Genomic DNA, 22,565 nt, shown 5'->3' on the forward strand with positions numbered 1-22,565 from the left:
TTCACAGTTTTGAACTACTTGATATTGGTTAGTAACACGAAATCCTGATAAAGTATGTTTTAGTGGTAGTTGTTGTAACGAGAAAATCTGGAAATATTTCCTGGATTGTAAGTATTTTGCAAGCCGCTGGACATGTTATCATTTCTGCCCTTCAGATGAAACTATGATGAGTGTTTTCTAGCTATGTTTCTATACACACTGAGCTCCTTTCAAAGCGTTTTGCTCAAAGCAAAAATAGTGGAACTGTTCTCAGTGATTGTTTTTTTGTGGTCTTCTCCCAGGCATGTGGTGACCTCAGCCATTGGACTGTTCTTGGATCCTCTCTGATTAATGCTCCTCGGATAGATAATATTTCATTCATAATAGAAGCGGCAGAGAACAGAGTGGAATATCCTTCTTCTGCAACAAATAAGCAAGTAAGCTCCACATGTTACATATGTCACTTTAATTTCAGGGTTTCTGCTGGGTCTTTAAAAAGTCTTGAATTTGATAATCAAAATTTAAGGTCTTAAAAAGTCTTAAATTCATAGAATTATCATGATCAAGTCTTATTATTCTTCTTTTTTAATAGGTCTTAAATTTCTTACGCCCATTTAACGCTCCCTCAAATGCACAATAAAATGCTGATGAAGATTCTCAGTCATCCAGGTCATGGTCATTTAAAAAAAGTTAAAAAAAATAGTTGGGCAGTACTATAAAGCTTGGAACTCCACACAAACTCCAGACATTTTAAATTGAGAAAGCTTTCTGGATAGGAACCGAAATGTCTTTAAACTTTGGAAAAAAGTCCAGTTGTTTGTTTTTTTAACTTTTTTTGAAAGCACAATAAAATGCTCCCACGATTCTGAATCATGCTTTATAAAATGTATTTACAACTAAAAACACACAGCAAGCCAATCAGCTTTCGGTTATTGGTTGGCCCGTATCATTCCACTTGATGGTCCATTTGTGGAAACTGAAGAAGTCGTGCTGCTGTTGTCATGGGAAAATGTTAATTTAGCAACACTTGGCAGCAAAAGAACCAGTAAGTCTGCTAAAAACAGCAACTTTGAAGCCTACTGCTGTTTATAAAAAAAAAAACATAAAAGTGGGAATGTTGGGAGTTCGGGCAGTGGAGTCGCATTTAGAAATCGCTGTTACTGCTGTGTGACGGTCAGAGAGAGAAGACCGCTATCAGTCAGTTCTGCTGCTCTGGTCCCAGGACTAGCGGTGGTTCTGCCTTGGCGGGTCAACAGTTCTGCAACTACTGTTAACAACCTCTGTGTTATCTTCAGATCAGAACCGACATTACAAGCTTAGTTCTCTTAATTCTCCTCACGGTGACTAAACGGCACTGGTGCGGCGCAAATGGCTCCAACACATGTGTCAAAATCTCTAAGATAAAACTTCTCACATAACTGCTTTAGGCTAGCGGATTGTATCAGGAGAGAACTCAGTTCTAAAGTGACTGGACCATTCAGGCTCATGTTTAATGAAATGCTGTCCAGCTAAAGAGTGCGCAGCTAAAAAGTTTGGGAACCCCTGCCATAGCACATACAAAAAGAAAATACATTGAGAGGTAACATGTGCAATGTTGCTACATGACTGTATATTACAGCAAATTTCACATTAGTTTTTTAGTGTACTTAATACTACTTTTTGGGAGGAGGACCGGTATAGGTACCAGATCTGCTCGGGTGGTCAGATCTACCGAACCGGTTAGAACAAAAAAATACTGTTTCCGGAACGGTTAATTTCGTTCCTTTCGTTTGACAAATATAGCTATTGATATTGTGTTTGGAATGAGCGTTTTACTTAACGATGGATCGTAATTTACCTCTTATTTAAGATGTGTAGCTCTAGTGGAGACACCGCTCTCTCTCCATTCAGTCAGCGAATGTGTGATGTGATGTCACACAGGAAGTGAACGTCAGCCGTCATGGTAACGTGCGCTAACCCGACTCCGCCAGCTGTATGTCGCTCCGCCTAGCTTCACTCACATACATCTGGGACACCTCCATAAGAATTGGCTTTATTGAAAGGCTGGGCCTTATCAAAATCCTTGCATATGATTGGATAAGCCACTTGTCATCTTTATCGACGTGCTATTTCAACCACTCACACCAAAGCCAACCCGTGACGCTGTGAGAGCGACGTGCTCTAGTGGCACACGTTTTATTGACAGTGAGCTGACAGGAAGAGGGGGGAAGACAGGCGGCAAAGCGCCGAGGGTCGGAGTCAATCCCGGGCCGACCGCGTTGAGGACTAAAGGCCTCCTAACATGGTTTGCGCTAACCGACAAGATGTCCGCTGCGGACGTGCCCCGGAAAACAAAACTTGCCAATCCGGTCGGGAGAAGGGCGTAAACATTGTTTCCACCAACAAAAGCCTTCAGAGCCGTTCTCTGATGTTCTTTTAATGAAACAATATTAGGTAGATTGGACAACACAGAAGAAATAGCAGCATCAACGTTAACGCTTGCTTCCTCGACGAGCCGCCATTGCTATCAAAACAGTCTCACGTCATGGTCGCATCTCCACTAAATATGTCACATCTATGAACCTCCAGCCCTGCATCCTGATTGGCCAGACAATAAAATTGGTTGGAGAAATCACTTTCTATGGGCGATGTCCCAGATGTATGTGAGTGAAGCTAGGCGGAGCGACATACAGCTGGCGGAGTCAGGTAAAACGTAAATTATTTTTTTTTTTGTTAATTAGGCAACGAAAACTTTGAGGAACAAAATAAAACCGGTATTAACCGGTTACCATCATTTTTAAATAAGTGTTCCAGTGCCAGAACATAAAAAATAAAAACGTTTCCGGTTTTGTTTCTGTTCCCTGTAAAATACAAAAAATTCCCGGTTTTCGTTTTCGTTCCTTGAACCAGTTCAAAGCCCTGCTCACTGTATACATAACATTAGAAGTGTGCAGCCAGCAAGTGGAAACTAACAAGGAACATACACACACATTGGTGTTACGTGAGCTCATCACAATGATTGGCAAGTAGGACAACCAATACATAAGGTCAGGCCAGCTGACAGCTTTGCTAGGGCCCAGGACAACACAGTCTTTTGGGGCCCCCCCTCTACATTCTGCCTCCACCACACACACACACACACACACACACACACACACACACACACACACACACACACACACACACACACACACACACACCACAAAAAGTCAACTTAACTGTGAATTTCATGCCCTGGAAATCTCTGTATTTTATACTGGATATTTTCAGCCCATCTATTGAATTTAGTGCACTAGTTGATCTTTTCTTAATCAGAGATCAGCAGCACTGCAGCCGAAATATGGCTTTTTATGACCTGCTGTATATTGGCCAGTCCCTAAGCTGATGTATCATGAAACTGTTGACCTTTCGGGTTTTGTGATTTTTATTTTATTATTACAATTACATAATAATAATACTAATGTTATGTTCATAGTGTTTTTCCCTAATCCATCTCTTATATCTTTCAACCTTATGTAATTTTGTCTGTATTGTGTGCACCTGCCTGTTGCTTTAATCCTATTTATTTCCCCGCCGTGGGATAAATAAAGGATTAGCTAATGTTATCTTATCTTAAATAACACTTTTAATAGGCTATATGTACTGGGTTATTTCAAGGTCTTAATTACATTTTCTGTGTGGGCTCCAGTAACATATGATATATAATATCTACTTTGAAAGTTAACATGAACTGCTGATGAAGATGATCACTCTGATCTACCTGGATGTTCTGGAGGACTGAAACGCCTCAGTCAGTGACGTCACTCTGTGCGTCTGTCGGGGGCAATTAGAGAAATTTGATTCCTCTCTCCATTTCTGTGGCTCGATGTTTTCTTGCTCATGGTTTTTCACGTGCTTATATAAAATTGTTGTGTTTCCACTGAATTTAACTGGCTTTTTACAAAACATACAGCTGGATTTCATTTACGGTATTAAAATAAACCCAGACGGCTTTAAACCTAGATATACTTGAGTAAGTTAATTGATCTATTCCAGGTTTTGTGTGCATTTGGCTGCAGAAGTGACTGCAGTATCCTGGATGCAATCCAATTTTAGCGCGTATGCGCGAAAGCTGCATACACGCTATTTAACTTTCTTACTTTTATTTTCTTTTGATTGTTTTTTTCATGGTAACTCTGTGAAGTATTGTCCTCTCTAACGAGGTCATTTTCAGAGAGTTTTCGTGCTTTTTATAGTGTTGTTGTTATCATGCCGCTCCTACCGGGACATGCTGCCTTTGTTTACTCCGGAGAACAACTGATCGCACTAATGTCGACCGGTATGGTAGCCAAACCAGCTGAAATACCACCCGAACTCTGGAGGAAAACACACCGAGGTTGCAGAGGAGGAAAGCAACATCGGGGGATGAAAGGAGGGTCGAGACGGGACGGGCTTATTGAAAGGAGAAGATTTAAGCGGTGTCTCCCCTCTGTCGTTATGGGAAACGTGCGATCCCTTAGCAACAAGATGGACGAGCTAAGAGTGCTAACACAGAGCCAACCGGAGTACTGGGAGTGCAGTGTGATGTGTTTCACTGAGACATGGCTGCACAAGGACATTACGGACCAGATTGTCTCTGTGGATGGCTTTCACACCGTCCGGGCCGACCGGTACACTAAGAGCGGTAAGCGAAAGGAGGGGGGCTTGCCATTCTAGTAAACAGCAGATGGTGTTACCCGGTTCACATCACCATTAAAGAACACCTTTGTAGCCTGAGTGTTGAACTGCTGGCCATTGGACTTCATCCATACCAGCTGTCTAGAGAGATCCTACATGTCATCATTGCTGTCCTGTACATCCCTGCCTCTGCAAACCCAACATCCGCCTGCAGCATCATACACACCACCATCTCCAAACTACAGACTCAAGACCCTAATGCCCTCATCATCATGTCGGGAGACTTCAACCATGTCACCATTAACAAAGTTCTGCCGACCTTCAAACAATATATGAGCTGCCCTACCAGAGAGGAGAGGACCCTGGACCTGATGTATGCTAACATTAAAGATGCATACATCACCTCACCCCCCTCTGGGCAGGTCAGATCACAACCTGCTATGTGCCTCTGGTGAAGAGGAAGCCTACGACCACAAGAACTGTGAGGAGGTGGTCGGAGGAGGCTTATGAGACACTGCAGTCCTGCTTTGAGGTGACTGACTGGGATGTGTGGAGTAGCATGAGAGCCATCACAGGGTTCCAGAAGAGTGGTGGCATGGGGTTTGAGGGTCGCGTAGACCGGGCCAATGAACTGAACCTATTTTTCAATAGTTTTGATACTGCGGCCCATTCCCCACAACTCTCTGCTGCTAGCTTCCCTACAACAACCACTCCACCTTCCCCCACTCCTCCTCCTTACAGACCCCCTGTCTGCTCCTCACCACCTCAATGGCGTACCGCGCACGTGACGTCACCATCTCAAGAGCAACGCCCCTTGCCGCTTTGGTAGGACAAACAGGTAGAGAGCGCCCGTAGCCACCAGCCATTACACGCGCAACAGAAACAGCGATATGACCGACTTTGCAGCCGTTAAACTTTAGCAAGACGATGTCCCAGGCGCACGGTTTACTGGTCGAACTGTCGAAGAACACACCAACCTTCAGCTCAAACAATGGCTTGAATGTCGAGGGCTTAAAAAGACCAGAAAACAGGCCGAGTTGATCGAACGTTAAGTTATTGTTTGGGGGCCTTTCTTTTGCATCGAGCGTACCTCTCCAGCTGAAATGATGACAAAAAAAACAATCATGGTCAACTTAGGGACCTAAGCCAATATCGCGAGACAGGATAGACACGCAGACATGACAAAAGTGTAACAAAGGATGGCTCGTTTTGTCGTGAGCTGTTCGACGTATGATCAGATTTAAGCTTCAATAAAACACCAAAAAACTCTTACCTGTTCACTACTTGATGTCGCTGGAATTTGGTCAGGATGTTAATCGGTTGGACCCTTTCCTCCAACAAAATGCTTGCTACATATGTACGTGAATTTGGTAACTTTTTCCGGGTTGAACTGTTGTGTAGGCCAACCGCACCGGTGTACCCAGCGCACACATTTCTCCTTGGCGGTCTTGAATTTCAGAAAATCAATGAAGAAAACATCCTTCATATGCTGCCAATCAGCATACCTTAAGTCGCTGTTGCACGTTCCATAGCAGCAATGTTTAAAAACCATGGTCTTAGACTTGGAAAAAGCAGTTGTTTTACCGAGTAAAACCAAGGGTAACGCACAGCTCTTTTACAGTGAAACAGCGGAGGACACAGCAAGCTTGCCCTACCGCGTACCACGTGATATGACGTGTCGTGAAGTCACGTTCTAAAAATAGCTCGCTCGTGGTACCACATTCACACCCACCTACTCCACCCCTTTCCCCCTGCTTTACATCATGTCCTCCACAACCTGAGGACCTCACCCCTCCCCCAGCCGTTACCTCCACAGTATGAGTCTGTTGTGGCAAGTACGATCTTCTTTGCTGTCTCATGCTGGGGCAGCGGGCTGAGGGTCGGTGACAACAACAGACTGAACAAACTGATCAGGAGGGCCGGTGATGTTGCGGACACATGTAGCTGGACACAGAGGGGAGGATGCTGTCCAGGCTCCAGTCCATCTTAGACAATGTCTCACACCCTCTCCACGACACACTGGCCCAGCAGTGGAGCTGTGGTCATCAATCTCTACAACGCCTCCCTCAGTGATTCAGACACCCCCCTCTATAATTGACATTTATTCATTCTTTGCACTGTTCTTTTATATATATATATATATATATATATATATATCCCAGTTTCATACATGACATAAAATCCTTCCTTTATGATGTGGAAAATATGCTCCAAGTAGCAACACCTGTGGAAAAACAAATCATAAACTAAAAGTAAACATTTCCATAGAGCTGGTGAGACCAAGCTCTATGGACAGACAGACTACAACACACCCTCCCCCTGGTGAGTGAACCGGATGCTGACTTCCTTAACAGACTAAATAAAATTCTTTCGGAGGTTTGAGGCACTAAACAGCACTCCATCAGTTAAAGCTGTTCCCCATCAGGAAGAGGAGGCAGTCTGCCTTGACACAGTCGATGTGTTGAAGACTCTGAGGAGAGTCAACCCGTGGAAGGCCCTAGGTCCCGACAACATACCTTGGCGGGTGTTCACGGAGTGTGCAGGTCAGCTGGCTGGTGTCCTTACAGACATTTTTAACACCTCGCTGGACCAAGCCACAGTGCCAACATGCTTTAAGTATGCCTCCATCATTCCGGTGCCAAAGAAACCTCAAGTCACCTCATTTAATGACTACTGGCCTGTTGCACTGACTCCCATCATGATGAAGTGCTTTGAAAGGCTGGTCAAATAACACATCGTCTCTAGACTTCCCCCAATGTTCGACCCGTTCCAGTTTGCCTACCGGCGAAACTGCTCCACTGAGGATGCCATCTCCTCCGCTCTTCACCTGAGCCTGGCACACCTGGAGGAGAACACCCCCATGTGCGGATGCTGTTCCTGCTTGCAGTTCAGCGTTTAACACCATCATCCCACAGCACCTGGTGGGAAAACAGACCTCAGTCAGACCGGGTCGGACAGAACACCTTTGATGTCATCACCCTCAGCACGGGCTCCCCTCAGGGCTGCGTCCTGAGCAGCCTGCTGTTCACTCTGATGACACGATTGCTTCCTCAGGTTGACCACCAATCACATTGTGAAGTTTGCAGACGACAAAACGGTGGTGGGCCTGATTACAGACGACAATGACTGGGACTACAGAGAGGAAGTAGAGCAGCTGGTGGGCTGGTGCAGAGACAACAGCCTGATCCTGAACGTGGAGAAGATGAAGGAGATCATTGTTGACTTCAGGAAGAACCGGTCTCACTATGCTCTACTGCTCATCAACGGCTCAGCTGTGGAGGTGGTCAGCACTACCAAATTCCTGGGGGTGCACATCACAGACAGACAACCTCACCTGGTCTGTGAACACCACGTCACTGGTCAAGAGGGTACAGAAGCTATGAGGAGAGCCCACCTGCCCCCACCCGTCCTCAAGACCTTCTACAGAAGCACCATAGAGAGCATTCTGACCAGCTGTCTCTGTGTGGTGTGGAGGCTGCAGCGCTTCCGACTGGAAGAACGTGAGGAGAGTGGTGAGGACAGCAGAGAGGATCATCGGGGCTTCTCCTCCCTCCATTAAGGACATTTCATCTCAGCGTTGCGTGTCCCGATCCCGTAACATCATCAGTGACCCCTCACACCCCTCCATGGACTGTTCTCCCAGCTGCCCTCTGGGAAGAGGCTTCGCAGCATCCGCTGCAGGTCCAGCAGATTCTGCAACAGCTTTTACCCCGTTCTAGCTTTTGCTTAGCCTTGCGAAAGTTGTAAACAAGTTATATAAGAAGTCATTTATGATACTCTTTTATACTTGCTCCCATGTCAGAAGAAAAAAATACTGACCTCAGTGAACAAGAATGGAGCACCTGTGGTGAGTCCATACTGTAACAAGAAAATATGTGTTCAGTTATGATGGATTAAAACAATACAAAAAAACTTTAAACACACTAGAATGTATCATTATTATGAAAATGCAACAGCAGTTTCCAGTGGTTTGGCAAGGTAATCCCTGTAACAATTAGGCAAACATTAAAGAGGAAATATAGCAATGTTAGGATAAAAACATAAATACAGACATAAGCCACATAATACAATCCTAATACACTGGGGAGCTGTACCTCAATGACAAATGCCAAACTTAGTTGATAAGCTAGGTTACTGTCAAAATCATTAGAAATGTAAATGAGCCACTTGTGTTAGTGTCTGGAAAAAAAGCAGCTGAACATGCCTTTAACAAGAAAAAACAAACGACACAAGCTGAAATATACTCACGCAGAGCAAATAGTGATCTGCTTTTCTTGCCAACCTCTGCTCCAGATCGGGTTTTATCAAGTACATAGCTGAGCTACAAATAGTAAATTGCAAAACATGCTTAAAACCAACCTTGGATGTTGTCACATTGAGAAATTAAGGCTTCTGGCTCGTTGGACGCTAAAGAAAAGAATAGTATTATGCCAATACCACAGGCCTAGTAAAACTACAGCGTGTCTTTGTATTATTGATCCTAATACCTCTCAATCTAGGGCTGATGATGGGCTTCAGCTGTGAAACATTTATGTTTTGTTTCAACTGAGCCCCTGTTGTGCTTGACAGCGTTGCCACACCCTCTTCTGAGATGGAGGCTATGACATATGGCCCAGACCAGTTGGCTTCCAATCGCCCTACTTTTCGACCTTCCTTTCTTTTATTTGATTTGATTTCACATTCCTTCTTTTGTTTGTCTCATATGCCTTCTTTTGTCTATCTTGTACATTTTTATGGTCTGGTAAATCTGACAAAATATTAAATTATTACAATGTAATGATTATTTTAAATGATGATTATTTTAAATTAATGTTTTTAGAAACATATATTTCCATTTTATCTTCACCTTTGCATGTAGATCTGCAACGTCTGCATTCTTGGCCTCCAGGTGTTCTGTTGTCTGCTCTACCACAACAACACATTTGTCATCCCCCTCTTCTTGTGTCATGTTTATCACACCTGGTGTGCAGGGGCGTCTTCCAAGCAGAGCACAATACGGTGTGTACTTGGTTGATTTCTGTAGAATAAAAAACGTAAAATCAATAGCGTTTTAGTTTTTCTTTCTCAGTGAGCATGGTTCTGTCACACATTCTTACACAATATTGCCTGCTTAGATGTGTTGATGCCTGCCACTATTCCCCGTTAATGGATCTCCCAGTCATTTTGACCTATCCCACAGTATTTGGGAAGCGCTGTCTTTATAATACGGTTGGTGCGCTCATCCTGTCCGTTGACCTGGGGATGTTAGGCTGAGGTAATGCAGTGTTTCACACTCAAAGCCTGAAAAACACCACGGTTGACCTGTAGAAACATTAGTGTATGCCTTAAAAGATACTGTGTGATTCATAACAGATCTTCTATGTCTCACTGTTTTTTTTAATACAAAACTGTACCTCATTTACAAATTATTGCCCTTGGTCGGTAATAATCCTCTCTACAAGTACAAAGTCAAGCAGAATAATGGAGACCTCAGTGGCAGTTTTGGTGTAGAGGGATTTTGCCACGACCCACTTGGTGAAAAGGTATGTGGCAGTTCAGAATGAACCTGTGACATAAAATAAATTGTTTTAGACATGCATTGCATCCATGACTGTCATGTTTTCCAAAACTTTTCCATCTCCCAACTTCAAAGGTTGTTATACACACAGCCGACACAACATCTAATGGTACCTTTTGCCTTTTGTGGCGCAAGGAAAGGGACCAATCAGATCTATCTAAAGCACAGTTCATGCTTCCTGAACTTGGACAGGGTGATGGATGGATGCAACAGTTTTGACTGTGTCATGATTTGTCTTAGGATGAACCCGGACACAGCACGCACACACAGAGCTAGTTCATAAAGTGAGTTTATTGAACATGATGGAAGATAGATGACGAGAGGAACCAGAGTCTTTTTATGGATGGAGATGAAGGGTGCAGAAGCTGGCTGACAGGAGGAGTAAGGGGTGACTGACCAGGAGGAAACTCTGGAGCGGAGGACTTGAGACTGTGGAACAACTTGTTGGAACTTGAGAACGTGGAGCAGCTGCAGGAACTTAAGAACGTGGAGCAGCTGCTGGAACTTGAGAATGTGGAACAGCTGTGGGAACTTGAGAATGTGGAACAGCTGAGGAACTTGGGAACGTGGAACAACTTGTTGGAACTTGAGAACGTGGAGCAGCTGCTGGAACTTGAGAACGTGGAACAGCTGTTGGAATTTGAGAACATGGAACAGCTCAGAAACTTGAGAACGTAGAACAGCTTGTAGGGACTAGAGAACGTGGAACAGCTCAGGAACCTGAGAACGTGGAACAGCTTGTAGGAACTAGAGAACATGGAACAGCTCAGGAACTTGAGAACGTGGAACAGCACAGGAGTCATGGACAGGAGTTGAGAACTTGAGTGGAACAGAGCTGAGCAGAGTCTTAGGCAATGGATTGAACAAAAACAAAGTTGAAGAAAGGTTTTCAGGCTGACTGTAACAAAAAACTGAGCTGACACGGGATACTGGCAGAAACTGAGCAGGAGTGAACACTACGGACCGGCGAGCAAGAACAGACTGAGGTGAGTATAAATAAGGGTGGAACCAGGTGGGAGCAGTTGGAGGTTGATTGCAGCCTGACAGGTGGAACCAATCAGGCTGCGCAGGAAAGAGAGAGAGGTAGAGAGGCTCAGCATGCAGCCAACAAGCTGCATCCTGACAGACTGTTTCATGGTGCTGACAGCTGGGACACTCATCAACCTTTAAAACAGGGTATTGAATCAATTTCAGTTATTTCCTCACAAATACACTGTATATTTGGAGCAATGTAGCGACTACCCTAAGTGAAATGCATCGCAATTAACAGAATTTGTCAGATATAACGGGCAGTTAAAATGAGCGTAGTCTAATTTTCATTCAGAAGAACAAGTAACTCAAAAAGTCAAAACCTCTCACCCATTTTTGGCATCCTCCCGTAAGGTTTTTTCCAGCGGGAGGACGCCAACACTTTATAACCTGTGTGGCGCCTGCCAGGATGACCCCCACTGCCAAGGTTGTCATGGCAACTCATTAAACATTACAAACTTGTGCTTGAGACAAAACCAAGCGAAGATTACCCTGGTAGTTGTAATACAGCTGCTCATCTAATGTAGCAAGGAAATAAAACATTAATTTTGAGAGTATGTGTGATAACTACTGACATTGTGAATAATTGCCGCTACAGAAACACATTGACATTCAATTTCTGGAAATATGAATTGAATTGGAGCAACTAACATTAACATTAAATCACACTGTTACTTACTTTTAACTGTATATTTTTTGAAGCCTTCCGAATGGGGGCCTTTGTGTTCTCGGGACTTGTAGAGCTGGTAGTCAGGCTGTGATAAGTTCCTTTCGATAGGTAATGGTAGATTTATTTGTAAAAATTGTCCATGTCTGTTACAACCTGGAATACCGCCATAAATGTGAGGAGTCCGAACCAACCACAAGGTTTTACCGCATCTTGCAAAAGTTGGCCAATCATGTACTGTGACATCATCGGCAAGCGCAGGACCCTGAGCAGATTTGACCACCCAAGCAGGTCTGGTACCTATGGTCATAGACATCATATACATAGACGCCCCATTGGACACTGCCAGCCGCTAGGCTAACGTGCCTACCAGGCGGCCATCTTGGGTCAGACCACAGATCAGACAGCTGCTGTCAAAATGAATAGGAGGCAGCTCAGATCTCATTTTAATCATATGTTCACAATGCTTGTGACCTTTCAGACAGATTACGCATATTTATTCAGAACCAAAACTATTTAAACTGAAGTCAAACTGGATGAAAAAAGTACACGCACTTACATATTTTGCAGTTACATATTAATCTAATATACACATAAATTATACACACATAAATATCTCTCTTTTTTCCTATAATATATATATATATATATATATATATATATATATATATATATATATATATATATGTATGTATGTATGTATGTATGTATGTGTATATATATATATATATATACATATATATATATATATATACAGACACCGATCTACAGACAACAGCACTTATCTACATAGGAGCAAAACTATATACAGACAAGTGAGAGCAAAGGTGCTCATAACAGCATTTAAAAATAATATAATACAAACCGTGATCTGGGGGAAAAAAATCAACAAAAAACCTAATTACGCATCTTAGAATTAAATACATTACAAAATCATAGCAAAACCAAAAATACTGTATAATATGTTAGATAGACATAAATCATGTCTATCCAGTAATTTAGGACCATTTTGTTTGTTTTTGGTGTTTAATGCACTTTCATGGCTAAATTGGACCAGCCTGGTGGCCAATCTTCATTAATTGCACATTGAACCAATAAGAGCAGAGTGTGAAGGTCCCATTAGCAGGGTAAGAGCACAGTTTTGCTCAAAATATTGTAACGCACACAACATTATGGGTGACATACCAGAGTTCAAAAGAGGACAAATTGTTGGTGCACGTCTTGCTGGCGCATCTGTGACCAAGACAGCAAGTCTTTGTGATGTATGAAGAGCCACGGTATCCAGGGTAATGTCAGCATACCACCAAGAAGGACGACCCACATCCAACAGGATTAACTGTGGATGCAAGAGGAAGCTGTCTGAAAGGGATGTTCGGGTGCTAACCCGGATTGTATCCAAAAAACATAAAACCACGGCTCCCCAAATCATGGCAGAATTAAATGTGCACCTCAACTCTCCTGTTTCCACCAAAACTGTCCGTCGGGAGTTCCACAGGGTCATTATCCACTGCCGGGCTGCTATAGCCAAACCTTTGGTCACTCGTGCCAATGCTAAACGTCGGTTTCAATGGTGCAAGGAGCGCAAATCTTGGGCTGTGGACAATTTGAAACATGTATTGTTCTCTGGTGAGTCCACCTTTACTGTTTTCCCCACATTCGGGAGAATTACGGTGTGGAGAAGCCCCAAAGAAGAGTACCACCCAGACTGTTGCATGTGCTAGATGTGCTAGATGGGCGCGTCACTGCCAAGGACTACCAAACCACTCTGGAGGACCATGTGCATCCAATGGTTCAAACATTGTATCCTGAAGGAGGTGCCATGTATCAGGATGACAATGCACCAATACACACAGCAAGACTGGTGAAAGGTGTGGTGAACATGAAAGTGAAGTTGAACTTCTCCCATGGCCTGCACAGTCACCAGATCTAAATATTATTGAGCCACTTTGGGGTGTTTTGGAGGAGCGAGTCAGGAAACATTTTCCTCCACCAGCATCACGTCGTGACCTGGCCACTATCCTGCAAGAAGAATGGCTTAAAATCCCTCTGACCACTGTGCAGGACTTGTAAATGTCATTCTCAAGATGAATTGCACTGTATTGGCCGCAAAAGGAGGCCCTACACCATACTAATAAATTATTGTGGTCTAAAACTAGGTGTTTCAGTTTCATTGTCCAACCCCTGTGTGTGTGTGTGTGTGTGTGTATATATATGTGTATATATGTATATGTGTATATATATATATATATATATATATATATATATATATATATATATATATATATATATATATATATATATATATATATATATATATATATATATATATATATATATATATATATACACATTAGGGCTGGGCAAGTTAACGCGTTAATTTCGCGTTAATTCATTAGACTATTAACGGCGATATTTATTTTATCGCGCATTAACGCATGTTGCTCACATGCTTTCAGTCAGTTTCAGCAGGCGCGCTGACTGCAGCGCGCTGTCACGGCAGCACTCTCCCGCTCCCCCTCCCCTCTCCTACATGGCTCAGCGGCGCCAGCCAATCAGCACGCAGGCTCAGCCTGGCCCGCCCACTCAGCTCTCACACAAACTTAACAAACAAACAGCTGAGAGAGACCGCAGCAGCGAAAAAACATGAACAGGGGAAGTAGCACCGTTTGGCTTTATTTTAATACCGTAAATGAAATCAAGCTGTATGTTTTGTAAAAAGCCGGTTCATTTCAGTGGAAACACAACAAATTTATCTAAGCACGTGAAAAAACATGAAAACGTCGAGCCCCAGAAACGGAGAGAGGAGACGAAACTTCTCTCACTGCCCCGACAGACCCACAGACGTCTCTGACTGAGGCGTTTCAGTCCTCCAGGGAACATCCAGGTAGATCAGTGGATGGATGGATGGATGGATGGATGGATGGATGTTACTGGAGCCCACACATAACATGTAATTAAGACCTTGAAAGAACCCAGTACATATATTAAAAAGTGTTATTTAAGATAAGATAACATTAGCTAATCCTTATTTTATCCCACGACGGGGAAATCTATAGGATTAAAGCAACAGGCAGGTGCACACAACACAGACAAAATTACATAAGGATTGAAATATATAAGAGGTGGATTAGCGAAAAAACACTGAACATAACATTATTATTATTATTATTATTATTATTATTATTATTATTATTATTATTATTATTATTATTTAATTGTAATAATAAAATAAAAACCACAAAACCCAAAAGGTCAACAGTTTCATGATACATCAAGCTTAGGGACTGGCTAATATACAGCAGGTCAAAAAAGGCCATATTTTGGCTGCAGTGCTTGCTGTTCTCTTATGAAGAAAAGATCAACTAGTGCACTAAATTCAATAGATGGGTTGAAAATATCCAGTATAAAATAAGTGCTACAAATGTTACAACACTTTTGTTCATATGGCAGCAGAACATTAAAACAAAAGTGCTCTTTACACTACTTTTGAATTCATTCTTGGAGTTTGTAAATACAATGCGATTAATTGCGATTAATCAGGGCGATTAATCGCGATTAAATATTTTAATCGTTGCCCAGCCCTAATATATATATATATATATATATATATATATATATATATATATATGTATATATATATGTATATATATATATATATGTATATCTATATGTGTGTGTGTGTATATATATATATATATATATATATATATATCTATATATATCTCTATATATATGTATATGTATCTGTATCTATAATATATATATCTATATATATCATATATATATATATCTATATATATATCTGTATATATATCTATATATATATATGTATATATTATATATATATATGTCTATATATATCTCTATATATATATATATATATATGTCTGTGTATATGTATCTGTGTATATGTGTATATGTCTATATATATATGTATATGTATATCTGTCTATATATATGTATCTCTATATATATATATGTATATATATCTGTCTATATATATGTATCTATGTATATGTATCTCTATATATATATCTGTATATATATATGTATATATGTCTATATATATATCTCTATATATCTATCTATCTATCTATATGTATATATGTATCTATATATGTATATATGTCTATATATATGTATATATGTATATATATGTCTCTGTATATGGTAATATATATACGTATTATGTAATATCTATATATGTATATATATATGTATATATATATAGTATATATATAATATGTAGTATATATGTATATATTGTATATATATATATATTGTATTATATATATATGTATATTATATATATTATATATATATATATTAATATATGTATATATATATGTATATATATATGTATATATATATATATATGTGTGTGTGTGTGTATGTATGTGTGTGTATATATATATATATATATATATATATATATATCTCCAGAGAAGAACTCTATTTTCTTTCCTAATATCCATTGATAGCTTTCTGGATTGGAAACAGTTGAGTTAGATTTTACTCTGGACAAATGCGTTCTAACATTCATGTTGCCCAGAAAGTTTAACTCATGTGCTCAAGTTGAACAAAGTCAGAATTAATCTTTACTTGGATTTTCTCTGTGCAGGTGCTGAAGTGGTCTGACTACTGTTTCCCACTGGCCTTCAGCCCTGGCCAGCCATTCAAGGCAGTGGCACAGACCAGTGTAGATAACTTCAGCCGCCTGGGGATAGCATTTATTGAAGATCGCCTTCAGCTGGACAGTGGACTCGTGCCTTCAAAAATAGTCCGTATGTTACACATCACTCCACTTCACCTGTCAACCTTTGCACTTTATTGTTTGTATCTCCCTATGTGACAGTTTTCTTTGTATCAAAATTGAGAGAATCTTTTTAAGGGCTACTAGTTACGGTACAGTACAGGATATCCATATGAAAAACAAGTTGTCAGACTGATCTGTCTGTATTAAAATTGCAGTACAGTATTGGAATACTGATCTTCATCTCCCAGGTACAAGATCTAATTTGGTTGCTTTGTTATACAAACATTTCCCCTATAGTGTTTTGCATTAGTCTGAAAATAATGAACCAGCACTACAGCTTCAAAGTTTAGTCCACAATTTACTTGCTTTGGCACATAGGAGTATGGAGGACTGACAAAATCAAAAATAAATACAGAAATAAATACATGCTTAATAAATATCTAAGCATAAAATACACAAAACTACAGCGAATAAATTAATTAGTAATTTTTGTAATTACTAAGTACATTTCCCGAATCCTGACAAAAATACCTACGTTTTGATGTATAATTTGTCTACATAGAGTGTAAATTGAGCGAGTAAGGTCAAGTTGTTCGGAGTTTTGAAATTTTTAAAAAAGCTAGAGTGGGCCACTCTGGCAGTTGAAGAATTCCGTCATTGACTTTCATTATAAACGATGATTTCACAGATTTTCGGACATGAGCTTTGAGGAGTACTTGTGAGGAGACGATAACAGATATCCACATCCCGTTTTCACTTCTGAGTAGTTCACAGATATATCTACAAACTGGAAGTTAAACGGTGTTCATAGGTGAAAGCATGGCGACACAGTACAGCGTTGAAAATGGTCATTTTGAGGCTTTTTTGAGGCTTTCTTTCTACCCGACTCCATTCATTCCTATGGGTTTTTTGGGGGTGGTTTTTCGCTAATTTTGTTGCCATGGTAACTCGAAACCCCAATAAAAGTAGTAGCACACATCTCGTAATCGAGCCACAAGTTTTGATACCTATATCGTGGGGGTGCTCGCTACGGTTCGGGCCGCATTTATCGTGATGTAAGAAAAATAAAGAATAACTAGAAAAATTTCTGAAGAAATTTAGCAAGGCGCCTGCCACTTGGTGCGTACCGTACCGTCAGAAATAGCAACAGGAATAACACTGCGAATTTCAGCTTCTTACGGTCTTCACAGCCCCCGCAGCGGCCGTCGAAAGGTGCCATGTTAAGTCATTGGACCTCCTAGGAGCCCCTTGTTAGCAGCGTTGTCATGGAGACTCACTGACAGCTGCAGCCCTATCTGTCTGTAAAGGCAGAACAACCCTGGCTAAGCAGAAGTTAGTAGGACCTTCCTAAAGCTACTTCTGTTTAGCAACATGCTAACGGTTAGCCGCTAGCATGGTTGTGTTCAGTATCAGCGGGTGATGTTACTCTGTTAGTTTGGTTGAAATCCTGTACTGAGAAGTGCCTAAAAAGGGAGAAAATCCTAAAATTCACCAAATCTGTCAAGCAGGGGTTTGTACAAGCTTCTTATAGCTACTTCCGGTTAGCAACATGCTAACCGTTAGCCGCTAACATGGTTGTGTTCAGTATCACCAGGGGATTGTACTCTGTCAGTTTGGTCCATATCTTGTACTGGAAAGTGCCTCAAATAGGGGTGCCAATACTTAATGTCACCAAACGTGACCAAAGTTCATGGGTCAGATTGGCCTCCTTTAGCAACTCAGCCTCACCACATCTGGGCCTAGAACTCAACATTTGACCAAAATTGTCAGTAGCACCATTTCCCACATGTGGGTGGTGCTGTATTGGCCAATTGGGTCGTGTCTGGGCATCATGCCAGGTCCTGTGGGAAGCAAAGGCCCAATAGGAAAGCATGTGAAATCCCAAATGGGACAGAAAACTGACACATGGCTGAAAGTCACATGAAAATTTTAAAATGTTAAGAGGAAGTGACTGTGCGAATTTCAGATTCCTACATTAATCACAGCCACTGCAGTGAGCGATGAAAGTTGCCATTGTATCTCAATGGAGCGTCTCGCTCTGGCCCTCAGAGTTCCGTCGTCATGGAAACTCACTGACACAGCTGCAGCGGCCGTCTACACAAGTGCAGAGACTTTGCTCACAATAAGTCCCATTGGATTATAATGGAGAACTTTGCCCCGAACAACGCTTCATATCTCTTGATCCATAAATGGTAGAGACGTAATTTTTTCTGTGTTTGGTTCGTAACGGATAGGGGAAGAAGAAAAGCTATAGTGTTTTGCTGGAAAAAGTTTAATAAAGGCGTAAAAAATTATGATATAAAGGCGATTTTTATGGATTTTCAGAAATCCTCTAAACACGGTCCCGAACAAATCGCTGTAGCTCAAAAAGTATAAGAGATATCAAAATAATTCTTTCACCATGAGTATCAGCAGACTTTTGAGGACCAGGAAGCTCATTTTTATGTTTGTACAAGAATCGGTGTAGCCACAGCGACGATGTAAAAAAGTGGATGATTTGGGAAAATGCAGCTCCAAAGCGTTTTTAGGATTTTGCACATTCGCTACTCCCGAACAAATTGTTCCTGCGGAAAAACCGTAACAGTTATCCACAAAATTCCTTTTTTGTGAGTGCCAGAAGGGTTGGCACATTCATGTGTCAAAGTCTCATGTCTGTACATAAAACGGTTTAGGAGTAGCGACGATGCGAAAACATGTGATGTTTTGGATTTTTAGACGTCATTTTTCAAAACCGCTCCATAGGAAATGAATGGGGGAGGTTTGGGGTTTGTGTCGGTCTGAAGTGATTTGCGAAAAATCTATAAATGCCACACCAATGAGGGTTACATTTCCCGAATCCTGACAAAAATACCTACGTTTTGATGTATAATTTGTCTATGTAGAATGAAAATTGAGCGAGTAAGGTCAAGTTGTTCGGAGTTTTGAAATCTTTAAAAAAGCTAGAGTGGGCCACTCTAGCGGTTGGAGAATTCCGTCATTGACTTTCATTGTAAACGATGATTTCGCTGATTTTTGGACATGAGCTTTGAGGAGTAACTGTGAAGAGACGATAAAAGATATCCACATCCCGTTTTCACTTCTGAGTAGTTCACAGATATATCTACAAACTGGAAGTTAAACGGTGTTCGTAGGTGAAAGCATGACGACACAGTACAGCGTTGAAAACGGTCATTTGGAGGCTTTTTTGAGGCTTTCTTTTTACCCGACTCCATTCATTCCTATGGGGTTTTTTGGGGGTGGTTTTTCGCTAATTTTGTTGCCATGGTAACTCGAAACCCCAATAAAAGTAGTAGCACACATCTCGTAATCGAGCCACAAGTTTTGATACCTATATCGTGGGGGTGCTCGCTACAATTCTGGCTGCATTTATCGTGATGTAAGAAAAATAAAGAATAAGAAATAAGCCGTTTAGAGGTGAATAGTAATAGGTGCCTCCATGCATTTGCATTGGAGGCAGTGCTGTGCTTCGCACAGCACTGCCTCCTCATTGCAAATGCTATGGCAGGCGCCTAACTAGAAAAATTTCTGAAGAAATTTAGCAAGGCGCCTGCCACTTGGTGCGTACCGTACCGTCAGAAATAGCAACAGGAAGCAACACTGCGAATTTCAGCTTCCTACGGTCTTCACAGCCCCCGCAGCGGCCGTTGAAAGGTGCCATGTTAAGTCAATGGACCTCCTAGGAGCCTCTTGCTAGCAGCGTTGTCATGGAGACTCACTGACAGCTACAGCCCTCTCTGTCTGTAAAGGCAGAAGAACCCTGGCTAAGCAGAAGTTGGTAGGACCTTCCCAAAGCTACTTCTGGTTAGCAACATGCTAACGGTTAGCCGCTAGCATGGTTGTGTTCAGTATCAGCGGGTGATGTTACTCTGTTAGTTTGGTTGAAATCCTGTACTGAGAAGTGCCTAAAAAGGGAGAAAATCCAAAAATTCACCAAATCTGTCAAGCAGGAGTTTGTACAAGCTTCTTATAGCTACTTCCGGTTAGCAACATGCTAACCGTTAGCTGCTAACATGGTTGTGTATGGTATCACTGGGTGAGTGTACTCTGTTAGTTTGGTCCAAATCCTGTACTGGGATGAGCCTCAAATAGTGAGAAAATATGTCGTTTATAACGTTGCCATGGTAACTCAAAATGGCGGGTGGTACAAAAAAATACTTCATGGGATCAGCACACATGTTTTAATATACACAATGTGGGGATTATAATACAAAACTCTTAGTCTCCCACACCGGGAATCGATCCCACGACCTCTTGCATGGTAAGCCTGCACTCTCCCTCTGAGCTATACTGTAGCTCCATGTATGGGCATGCAGTATTGGGACCATAATGGGTTTGGTCCTCCATTGAAAAGCATTGGATGTTTGACACCTCATAGCTTGGAGATGCTTTATGCGACGTAGCCCAAATTTTTTGTGGAGCTTTCTCTCTAAGTGAAGAACAGACTCTGTGAAGCAGAAGTTGGTGAGACCTTCCTAGAGCTACTTCCGGTTAGCAACATGCTAACCGTTAGCCGCTAACAAGGTTGTGTTCAGTACCACCGGGTGAGTGTACTCTGTCAGTTTGGTCCAAATCCTGTACTGGGAAGTGCCTCAAATAGGGGTGCCAATACTTAATGTCACCAAACGTGACCAAAGTTCATTGGTCAGATTGGCCTCCTTTAGCAACTCAGCCTCACCACATCTGGGCCCAGAACTCGACATTTGACCAAAATGGTCAGTAGTGCCATTTCCCACATGTGGGTGGTGCTGTATTGGCCAATTGGGTCGTGTCTGGTTATCATGCCAGGTCCTGTTGGAAGCAAAGGTCCAATAGGAAAGCATGTGATATCCAAAATGGTACAGAAAATTGACACATGACTGAAAGTCACATGAAAATTTTAAAATGTTAAGAGGAAGTGACTGTGCGAATTTCAGATTTCTACATTAATCACAGCCGCTGCAGTGAGCGATGAAAGTTGCCATTGTATCTCAATGGAGCTTCTCCCTCTGGCCCTCAGAGTTCCGTCGTCATGGAAACTCACTCACACACCTGCAGCGGCCGAAGTGCAGACACTTTGGTCACAATAAGTCCCATTGGATTATAATGGAGAACTTTGCCTCGAACAACGCACGATTTCTCCGGAACCGTAAATGGTAGAGACGTAATTTTTTCTGTGTTTATTTCGTAACAGATAGGGGAAGAAGACTTGCTATCGGTTTTTGCTGGAAAAAGTTTAATAAAGGCGTAAAAAATTATGATCTAAATGGGATTTTTATGGATTTTCAGAAATCCTCTTAAAACGGTTCCGAACAAATCGCTGTAACTAAAAAAGTATAAGAGATATCAAAATAATTCTTTCACTATGAGTATCAGATGGCTTTTGATGACCATGTAGCTCATTTTCATATTTTTAAAAAAATCGGTGTAGACACAGCGACGATGTAAAAAAGTGGTTGATGTGGTAAAATGCAGCTCCAAAGCGTTTTTAGGATTTTGCACATTCGCTACTCCCGAACAAATTGTTCCTGCGGGAAAACCGTAACAGTTATCCACAAAATTCCTTTTTTGTGAGTGCCAGAAGGGTTGGGACATTCATGTGTGAAAGTCTCATGTCTGTACATACAACAGTTTAGGAGTAGCGACGATGCGAAAACATGTGATGTTTTGGATTTTCAGACGTCATTTTTCAAAACCGCTCCATAGGAAATGAATGGGGGAGGTTTCGGGTTTGTGTTGCTCTGAGGTGATTTGCGAAAAATCTATAAATGCCACACCAATGAGGGTTACATTTCCCGAATCCTGACAAAAATACCTACGTTTTGATGTATAATTTGTCTGCGTAGAGCGAAAAATGAGCGAGTAAGGTCAAGTTGTTCGGAGTTTTGAAATCTTTAAAAAAGCTAGAGTGGGCCACTCTAGCGGTTGGAGAATTCCGTCATTGACTTTCATTGTAAACGATGATT

General features: G+C 41.6%; 1 protein-coding gene across 1 annotated transcript in view; it reads left to right on the top strand.

The window, feature by feature from the left end:
* Positions 1-281: 281 nt before the first annotated feature.
* hlcs (holocarboxylase synthetase (biotin-(proprionyl-CoA-carboxylase (ATP-hydrolysing)) ligase)) overlaps positions 282-22,565 on the top strand; it is a gene marked incomplete at its 5' end in the record, with an annotated part of 68,972 nt that continues 46,688 nt past the window's right edge. The window contains 2 exon segments of the mRNA XM_036131607.1: positions 282-416; positions 16,489-16,651. Coding sequence (XP_035987500.1) covers positions 282-416; positions 16,489-16,651 — 298 coding nt within the window.

This window comes from Fundulus heteroclitus, unplaced genomic scaffold (assembly GCF_011125445.2).
Source record: "Fundulus heteroclitus isolate FHET01 unplaced genomic scaffold, MU-UCD_Fhet_4.1 scaffold_441, whole genome shotgun sequence".
NCBI lineage: Eukaryota > Metazoa > Chordata > Actinopteri > Cyprinodontiformes > Fundulidae > Fundulus > Fundulus heteroclitus.